The sequence below is a fragment of the Papaver somniferum genome, chromosome 9 (assembly GCF_003573695.1).
Source record: "Papaver somniferum cultivar HN1 chromosome 9, ASM357369v1, whole genome shotgun sequence".
Lineage (NCBI taxonomy): Eukaryota > Viridiplantae > Streptophyta > Magnoliopsida > Ranunculales > Papaveraceae > Papaver > Papaver somniferum.
The window spans coordinates 117,980,003-117,990,295 of record NC_039366.1 but is presented as its reverse complement, the minus strand read 5'-3'; the positions used below and the strand labels follow the sequence as shown (position 1 = coordinate 117,990,295).

Here is a 10,293-nt window from a genome sequence, read left to right as displayed (position 1 = left end):
AATTCTGCATCAAAAACGATGAGTCTCACTCCCAGTCTCTACAAATAGACGCTTTGCTCTACTGCAAAGAAAAAACACATTGAAGCCCTAATTTCTCCGTCAAAAATAAGTTCATATTATTATCTCTTTTAACGAGAGAACGATGAATCATCCCAGACAAAGAGGCGGAAAAAGTAATAGAGGAAGGCCTGGAGGCTCGCCAAATACACAATGGGTACCATGCAATGTGAGCTTTTTCTTTTTTTTCTTGGTTACTTTGGAAAACATTCACAAACCCATTTTAAATTTACAGTTCTTGTACTGATTCTTGGAATAAGGGTTGCTGATTCTTTCGTTTTTGAAACAGAAAAAGGTTGATACATCATCTACTAGCAGGGATAATTCCTCCTGTACTGATGGAAGTCCAGAAAATGTAGGGCGGAAAGTTTCTGAAGATTCAACTGGAAATGAGCAATTATCAAATTCTGAAAGACATCAGCATATTGGAGAATTGACTGCCAATTCGGTACCTGAAGTGCACCAGGTAAGCGTTTTTTTATCTTCCTGTCTTTATTTGTTCACGCTTAATTTATGAGAACCCTTCAAACTGTTTGCGATTAGAGTACGTGGAAACTAGGATGCTTTTAAGTGGATTTTAGTAAGGTAATTGGTCAAATTTTGAGATTATTTGTTGTTGTATTAACATGATTTTAGGACATGTTTCTTATATTTGGAAAATTGTTGTTCGATTGCTCATTCTTTTTTGTTATGCAATGAATATCTTTTTCGTTTTTGATTTCTCTCTTTCTTAGTTTGTCGGCGACTCTAATTAGCAGCTCAACTGAGTGGGTGCTATCTGTTTGTTTGTGAAAAATGTGGAAAATAGGGCTTACTGGTTGTTTGGTTCTTGTGTTATTATTATTGCATTCTCTTAGTTCTGGATTTTGGAGCCTGTAAGTAACCATCTTTTTAACCAGTGATAAACCAAAGGACACTTCTAGGAATTGTAGTATATGTTTAGGGCTCACCTTTTAGTGTGCTGCAGCCCTCCAATGCTGAAACACACATGTATTTGCAAAAACCAACAAGCCTCTGACCTGTCATCTTCAAAATTGGTTAAAGCTTTCAGTGGGCTTATCTTCAGTCCGTTTTACGTCTTCTCTCTCAGCCGATCATTACTTACCTCATGATTGTCTTACTTTACGAATTTCTGAGATGGATTCAATTGTTTTAATGCTGAACTTAGATTAAATCATTACACAGTTCATTGTACAGTTGCATTGTTTTATCTTGTTGATCTTTTATGGATGATGGATTTGTACTGACAATGTCCTACCAACTATCAGGATCGATTTTCAATGGTTGATCCTTCTGCAAGAAAGGGCCAAGGCTCGTGTAGCAATAGTTGGGTTTCAGTTAAAGGCTCAGCTGGAAATGAGCGACCATCAAGCGCTCAAAGACATCAAAGTCCAAAGATTCCTTCGTCTTTGCTCTCGGGCGGTTCTTCCTTACCTATCGACGTTTCGCCACTTTCTGTTCGTGTTAGTGAGGCAGACAACCTTTGCAATACTGGAAATCATCAAAATGTCCCTGCAAAACCAGAAAATAAACTACCTGGAGTTAAATTGGATATCTGCAAGGTCAAAAGTGCAGGGACAGTGATACTGAAACCTTCTGTATATGCTAAAAACAGAGAAATACGAAAAGCTTCTTTGCAGAAGAGTTCTGAGATATTGAGGCCTGGAATGGTTCTTTTGAAGAATCATATTAATCATGCAGATCAGGTGCAGTCACTTTCCTTTTTAGCTATACAGGTTTTAGTGTCCCTGCCTTTCTTATTACCACATCAATATGTATCTTTAAGTTCGTATTAATTTGTTCTCTTTCATGACGCACAACTCCCAAAACTGGGACATGAAAATAGTTTGTCGAAGGACCCTCGAGTCTAATAATTAAACTTCCCTTTGTGTCCTATTGCTGAACCCCCCCGTTATCTTTGTTGCTCCAAGTAACAACAATATAGATATGTATTGATGAGTTCATCCCTCAGTGTTGATCTGGGTTAACAGTTTGTGTCTCCTTTTGCAGATGAAAATCATTAAGGTCTGCCGAGACCTTGGCTTGGGTGCTGGGGGATTTTATAAACCTTGTTTCGAAAATGGAGGCAAGATGAATCTGCAGATGATGTGCCTTGGCATGAACTGGGACCCTGAGAGAAAAGTATATGATTATCGACGATCAGTGGATGATGCAATACCCCCTGGTATTCCAGATGAGTTCAAACAGATCGTCAAAAGGGCTGTCACAGAGTCTCATGCTCTTATAAAAGAAAAACACAAAAAATGCAATCCAGAAGACGTGATTCCTTCGATGCAACCAGATATGTGCATCATCAATTTCTACTCCAAAACTGGCACACTTGGTCTCCATCAGGTACAAATTTGTTAGATTATGGAAGGCAATATAGAAAATAGGGGTTTTATTGTGATGCATACAGTCACTCTAACATCAGCCAGAGATTGGTAATATGTGTTCTGTTAGCGATCCATTTGATTATTTCACTTAAGTTTTTCTTTTGCGTTAAGAACCTCTTTTGGTGAGCATTGTTCAACTGTGCGTTTGGAATCTAGCACTGGATTATGCCTTCCGTTTGTTGCTGGATGACTATTTTGGTTCTTTACTTCATTGTTTTTATTTTTTGTTTTTATAACTAGCTATTCAAATGCCTCACGAGTCTCTCATTGCTTCTTTTTCTTCTTTTCCCCACCTGAAATAGGACAAAGATGAGACCAAAGAAAGCCTTGATAAAGGTTTGCCTGTTGTGTCCATCTCAATTGGTGATTCAGCAGAATTCCTGTATGGAGAGCATGGAGATGTTGAAGGAGCAAATAAGGTAATCTTGGAATCAGGGGATGTACTGATATTTGGTGGTAAATCCAGGCATATATTTCATGGTGTAAAGTCAATTCTTCCAGATACAGCACCAAAAGCTTTGGTTGCTGAAGCCAATCTCCGTCCAGGACGACTCAATCTAACCTTCAGAAAGTACTGAATTGTGTTTGAAAGGGATGTAAACCCATGACCGCTGTTTGAAGCCTGTGTCAGTTTCTTTAGAATTGGAGTGAAGTTTTGTTAGTTACCTATCTTTTAGTTCTCCACAGGTCAACAAATAGTTAGGTAAGGTGGAAGCAAATGTATTAGACTAGTAACGCGCCTTTCAGAGTGATTTCAAGGATGTATTACATATGGGCACCATGTAATAATGTGAAATATGAAATGAAGTGTCTTTTTTCGTATTGATCTTGATTGTTATTCTGAACTTCTGTTCTACCTGATTTTCTGCATCTTCACTTTCAGGATAGTGACCATCGGTAAGAACCATACAATAGATTAGCCAAGCATTATTGATTTCGAAAGAAAATGGATTGAAAGAATGAAAGAATACAAGATCCACAGGCCAAAAAAGAGAACGCTTAAAAGAACTGAGGATTTAACATTTTTGCCCGCTTATTGATTACTAACAAATAATTTAAATCTAGCTAGAGAGTACTGGATTTTCCTCTAGATTTCAATTAATTCTTCGAAGATTTTCATTGAAGAAGCTGGTAAACCAAGAATCAAATTTATGCCTTTGTTATCCATTCCATGGGATATCAACAACACCACTTCTTTTATAGGTAACCTGGGAGGGCCTGCGAAAAATGGTTTTCCCCATCCAAAATCCATACTATTATTTGTATCCAAGATTAGACCAAGCACTTAAAAATACTGTAGAACTGTGAGGTAGAGTTCCTTTTGGCTCTTCTAAGAAATCTATGGTTGGTTTCACATATTCATCTGTAATCATCTTAATCGATCTTTGAATTCGCTCTATTGTTGATGGCAGTGGGCTGTCTAGCATCTCATTCGCGGTACATTGACAATTCATCATTAGGAATGCATTGCCAAAGTAACCTTTGGTAACTTTGGGTCTAGTCTAGACCGCACGTCAACCGCAAAGAGCAGCCTTACTTGTTGATCAGAATTAAATCTTAACGATCGAGTTCGAGCTCTCCACATCAAAGCGGTAAGTACTTCGAAACTACTACACCTTTGTAGAACCCCATCCTCCGCAACTTTTTTCTTAAGTTGATCAAGATTCTCAGGGTGAAAAATAAAGGACTTGGTAATAAGCATTTCTTGTTCGAAGATAGCCTCAGTGTTGGATACATCTACGATGTCTTCATACCCATGCGTGAATTCCACCTTAGATGGATTTCGTGCTTTGAGTATAGTTCGATCTAGGAACGGTGGGCTTGTTAACGGCAATCCTCGTGTAACTTCACCCCATGACTTCATAAACTCCACTGTACTGGTTCCATTGGCCATAGCATGATTCGTACTTAATCCAAGAACGAACCCTCCACACTTGAACTTGGTCACCTTCAAACACTCATGTATACGGTAAAATAACTAAGAACAAAAATACTCGATCATTCCGAAAATAAATAAATCTAAAACAAGATAAACTACATCATTTAAACTATACCTGAGCCACAAGTAGAGGATTTTGTAGTATGTGCCGCGTGCTATATTTCTCAGTCAATAGAAGTATAAAACTAAACTCTGTTTACAATAAAGAAAGACTCAGAAGATAAGATCTTCCCCGTTGATTTTTTTATTTTTTTTGGTAGAAAAACATAGGCTGAGAAAAGGCCTATGCAGAGTACATATTAGAGCTGGTGGTCATCGAGGCACTACCACTCCTAATTATAGAGTTCTTACTTCTTACAATGCATAGCTATTTGAAAAGAGTCTAAATTTTAAAGTCTATGGATAGCTTTAAGACCAACTAGTACAAAAGAAATAAATTGTAGACTATGCTCATTGTCTGCATTCATTTGTTTTCTATTTCTCTCATGATAACTAAGGTGGTATCTGCCTTGGACTGCGTTGCGGTAGAGCATGGTGAAACGGTCTACAATTTTTCCATGGATTCAGCTTGAATTTTAACGTTGATGTGTTGCATTTCCTTGATCCAATTGAAAGCTAGATCAACTCCTCATGTTTCTCCCCATTCTCCATTGTGTCCTGGATATCTTCTAGACCGAGTGATGTTTCCTGCAAAACCCAGAGCTGTAAATGCAGTGAAGTATAAGAGAGTTTCAGGTTCCTGCAAAGTGTAAATTTTGATTATAATGCCATACTCCCCTCTTTGGTCTGAGCCAAGGGAATAACTGGCAGTGTCATCAATCGTTATACTTCCATATTCATCATTGTGGAGACTATAATTCAAGATATGGTCATGTAAGCAATTGACCATATTATAGTTGCATAGATGTTCCTAGATACTGATAGTAGTATGATTGGCTTATGGTTCTTGATGTGTCTGAAAGTGTAATCACACCTAGCCTTCCAGATGTACCAGCAAGCAGTAGCATATATTTTGCTGTTATTATTAGTTGTATGTTCCAGATATGAACCAAGAGTTTAACCAGTCCATGAAGTTTGTGTTGCAACCAAACTTTCCAATGGATGGACCCAGCAATAATTGCCAGACAGAGGTAGCAGAAGGACAATTTAAAAGCAAATGTGTCACAGTTTCCTCCCCACTATTGCATATCTTGCATACTTGATCAATGTAATGTAGAATGCTAGCAGTTTTAGCATTAGTAGGAAGAATTCCATGATCACATTTTCAAAGAAATATTTAGATCACTAGAGAAATCCATTTTCTACAAAGCCTTCAAGTTGCTAGTCTGGACATCATTGTTGTAAAGATTATCCATCTTTGTTATGTAAAAGTGATTTGATTGTGAAGTTCCCGGAGCCAGTGAGATTCCACACAATAGTATCCTCTTCCCCAGAATGAGGAATAATCTTGTGAATGGCTTCACCAGTGACATTGTTGAGCCAAGTATCGATTATAGTAGAATTCCATTCACAAGATGATAATAGGAGATGCTCAACCCTAATGAGCTCAGAAATACAATTTGCAGGTTTAGGAAATGGAGAGGGAATGATGGGAATCCAAATATCTTTCCAGATTTTGATCTTCTTGTTGTTACCAATTTTCCAAGAACTATGTTATTGTATATTGTTGATGCCTTCCAGAATACCTTTCCATATCCAAGAGGTATTTTGCATCCATGAGTTTGTACTATGGTGAGTCTTTGTCTTTCCAATCTCCAACCAATTTTAATGATCATGGAACTATTGAAGTGCTCCATATTCATGAATCCCGAACATCCCAGATCCTTAGGATTACACACAGTTGTCCAGGATTTTGGGTAATAAACTTTCGGAATGTCTAGACTCTTGTCCCAGAAGAAGTCTCTTTGCAGTTTGTTTAGATCTTGACAAGTTTGTTTTGGAAGTTTGAAGCAGTTCTGTTAGAGCATTGCTCGGTCGAACTCACAAGTGTTGCTATATCAAGCTTGTTATCAAATTTAGTTGATCAAAGCTATATCTTGGTTTCTAGTCTACAATTAGTCAAGTCTCGGATTAGGATAAATGTGTAGTTGAGCATCGGACATCACTGTGTTCTACCGTTTGAAGGCGAAGACTAACCGAAGCTTTTGGAGAACTTCTTCAACAAAAGGTAAGTAAAGACTGAACCGCCTATTCTCAAGTCGTATTCATCTTTCTATCTATGAGACGTTGTCGCATGACTAATTAGACTATTGCAAGCATAACAAGAATTTCGAGTCAAGTTTATCTTGGTAATTAGTTATTGAAATATATTAATGAACATTTGTTCATACTTGATGAATTTCGGTTAAGAACAATTTATTGTTCATAATCTAAATCGTGATTCAATATTATCATTTAAGAAAGAAGACTATTCCATGGGATGCGCCTTATCTTTTACTCAGTGGATCAAGAGACTTTCATGTACGTCTCAGCAGGGTCACAATGGGAATCGTCGGGTTTTCATGCAGGGACAAAAGCTTTGATAAAGGAAATCACGTGGTTAATCAGAAGCATCTTGTCAAGTGTATCTATAGTAATATACTGCAAAGCTTTGGCAGATAAAATTAACAAGGAAAGAAACAAAACTCCTTGAGCTTCGGAAAACACCTTGCAAGAAGCTTCTATGATACTGGAAAAATTTCTCCAAGCTAAGGTTAAGTTTTATGCAAAAAACATAAGTAATTTGCTGGTTACATAACTAAAGAAGCAAGGTTAAAGAACCTTTAACACATGTCAGTTCATCTACAACAAAGAGTTCTACAATTAAGTATTATTTCCAATGTATTTGATAAAATTATGTGAGTCCAGTATTGCTAGATTCCGCACAATTAACTTAAATATAATATGGAAGGGCCAATCCACTCATTTCCAATTGGTTTTGAGTTGGATACCCGCAGACTTTAACATGGTATTAGAGCGAGATCTGTAACTCTACGTGGGATGTACCGTGACCGAATGTCACCTGCACTCCCGTGACCACCCGTACGTAGTATGATGATGCGGGACGTATATAGGATGTCTATCGTGAGTCTTGGACCCGACCCATATTATCTGTTTAGTCATATCATTTGTTAAGATTTGCTATAATTCTGTTAGATGGTTAGGATAAACTTCACACGTATGTGAAGTTATGTTCAGTCAAAGGTTTGTTAGGGTTTAGTTAAACTATAAATATTCATCGTTCTTGTCATTGTAAGGTAGCTTGGATTAGCTCGCTTATATTGATTAATGAATTTGTTAAGTTATTTGGTTAATACTATTGATTGTTGATTAACTCTTGGATTAGAGTCATTATCGTCTATTTGTTCCAAGATTGGAGTTTCTATCATCACCATTAAGGAGTGGATTCTCCTTGTCTTTTATTGTTTCCGTTGTGCCATATCATATGATGATATGACTATTATAGGGTGTACCGTGACCGAATGTCACCTGCACATCCGTGACCACACGTACGTAGGTGCACGTGTTAGGCCGAATGACTGGCCTTACACGTGAGGGGGCGTGTGGAAAGACAATAATCCCACATCGCTGGTTCCACATAATCAACTTAAATATAATATGGAAGGATCGCTCCACTCATTTTCAATTAATTTTGAATTGGATGCACGCAGACTTTAACAAATTGTAAAGTTATTGTATTATATTTTACCGTTAATGATATTTCACCCTTTCATCAAACCAAAAGAAAAACCTTGGCGCACTTAAAAACCCAATAAAAAAATAATTTACAACATGCAAACGATCAGAACTCATGCAACGCACGGGACAAATGATTTACAACATGCAAACGATCAGAGCTCGTGAAACGCACGGGCCAAACACTAGTTATTAGCAAGGAATAGGAAAACAAAGTTTCAAGCACGGGCCAGTATTGAGGTTTTCAATGCTCCTCCAACCTATACACATACAATCACACCAAAGCTTGCATATTAACATTTTTGCCCGTTTATTGATAAGCAAATAATTTATAATCGAGCTAGAGGTTTCTTGACTTTCCTACACATCTCAACTTCGAGTTCAATTAGTTCTTGGAAGATCTTCATTGAAGAGGAAGAAGGCAAACCCAGAACCAAATTTTTATGCCTTTGTTATCCTTCCCATGGGGTATGAACAACACCCATACCGTTGGTACCATAGGTGTGCCTACGAAAAATGGGTTTCCCCAACCAAAATCCACACTATAGAATCCTAGCTTAGACCAAGCACTTAAAAACACTGTAGAGCTGTGAGGTTGAATTATTTTTGGCTCTTCTAAATAATCTATGGTTGATTTTACATAATCGTCTGTAACCATCTGAGTTGATCTTTGAATTCGCTCTATTATCGACGGCAGTGGGCTGTCCAGTAGCTCACTCGCGCTACATTGACAATTCATGGTCAGGAATGCATTGCCAAAATAACCTTTTGGCAATCTTGGGTATATTCTAGATCGCACATCAAACGGAAATTGTAGCCTTACTTGTTGATCAGGATTATATCTTACCGCTTCAGTTCGAGCTCTCCACATCAAAGCGGCAAGTACTTCGAAACTACTACACCTTTGTAAAACCCCATCTTCCATAGCTTTTTTCTTGAGTTTTTCTAGATCCTCAGGGTGAAAAATAAAGGACTTGGTAATACCCTTTTTTTGTTTGAAGATAGACTCGGTGTTCGATACATCTACGATGTCTTCATATTCATGGTTGAATTCTACCTTAGGTGGGTTTCGTGCTTTGAGTAGAGTTCGATCTAGGAACGGTGGGTTGATAACGGCAATCCTCGTGTAACTTCACCCCATGACTTCACAAACTCCGTCATACTGATTCCATCGGCCACAAAGTGGTTCCAACTCATTCCAAGAACGAACCCACCACACTTGAATTTGGTCACCTTCAAACACGCATGAATACAGTAAAAAATTAAGAACAAAAATACACCATCATTCATATAAAATCAAAGAGGAAAAAGAATTCTAACATAAGAACAACATGTTGTAAGCTACCTGAGCCACAAGTAGAGGATTTTGTAGTATGTTTTTTGGATCAAGAAGCCGACAAACAAGTTTCCCATAAGTAACAGGATCAGGTTTCGTGAAGTCACCAATTTCGTCCAACGTAAGGTTGGCCTCTGCCTCAACAAAAAGAGCACCTTCACCTGTGCAATTGACCATAAACTTTCCATTTTTATTAATTATGATGCGTCCGGCAAAAGGATAGTAGTGAACCAGTACTTTTGCTAAACCATCTTTCATGGCTTGAGCTGCATCCAATCCACCAACATCACTTGTTTTGTTAAAACACCAAAGGGTGTCCATCATAAGCACTACCATGTCTACGTTAGACAAGAAATGCAAATCCTTAGGTGTCTCCTCTGCTGGAGGAACCATTATTTCTCCTTTAATACCGACGATCAATCCACCGTTGAAAGTTGTTTTATTCCTTACTTCCTCCATTTTAACAACAATGATAATTTTGTTTACAATCCTTAGTTGAAGTGATGATGATAATGCAGAAACCAGAGTTTATATAGACACATTAATTTTAATTAACAACATTTAGGTATAATGACTTGGTGTAATACAGTGCCTTGTTGTGCAACTGTAAGATGGGAGGATGAGCATGAATCCATTCATCAGTTGACCTGAGCTAATGCAACTAATAGACGAATCATACATCTTTCAGTCGCATAAGCAACGATTTAAAAAGACATACCGTGAACCCCGAGCGGCTTATAAAATTCAGTCAATGATGATTCACTGGCATTACTGTCTTTGGAACCTTCGTCTTAACGTACCGCCCCCAAAAACACCCTAGAAACCGCCCCTCTCACATTCCAACTGATGTGGGCCAAAAAAGCGGGACCTGCTAAATCCCAAGGGGGCGT

General features: G+C 38.0%; 1 protein-coding gene and 1 pseudogene across 1 annotated transcript; one reads left to right on the top strand and one right to left on the bottom strand.

Annotated features, from left to right (window-relative positions):
• On the top strand, nucleotides 1–3,279 carry LOC113308117. The gene is made up of 5 exons (XM_026556602.1): nucleotides 1–226; nucleotides 347–523; nucleotides 1,326–1,763; nucleotides 2,068–2,412; nucleotides 2,756–3,279. Exons 1-5 carry the CDS (start codon nucleotides 143–145, stop codon nucleotides 3,029–3,031), a joined length of 1,320 nt encoding a protein of 439 aa, XP_026412387.1. The 5' UTR covers nucleotides 1–142; the 3' UTR covers nucleotides 3,032–3,279.
• A 630-nt stretch (nucleotides 3,280–3,909) lies between these two features.
• Nucleotides 3,910–9,862, bottom strand: LOC113312479 (annotated as a pseudogene).
• Nucleotides 9,863–10,293: the final 431 nt, after the last annotated feature.

Coding starts and splice junctions, on each gene's coding strand:
- LOC113308117 (XM_026556602.1), top strand. CDS start 143: ATGAATCATCCCAGACAAAGAGGCGGAAAAAGTAATAGAGGAAGGCCT. Junction 524..1,325: donor CGGTACCTGAAGTGCACCAG/GTAAGCGTTTTT, acceptor ACCAACTATCAG/GATCGATTTTCAATGGTTGA. Junction 2,413..2,755: donor GCACACTTGGTCTCCATCAG/GTACAAATTTGT, acceptor CACCTGAAATAG/GACAAAGATGAGACCAAAGA.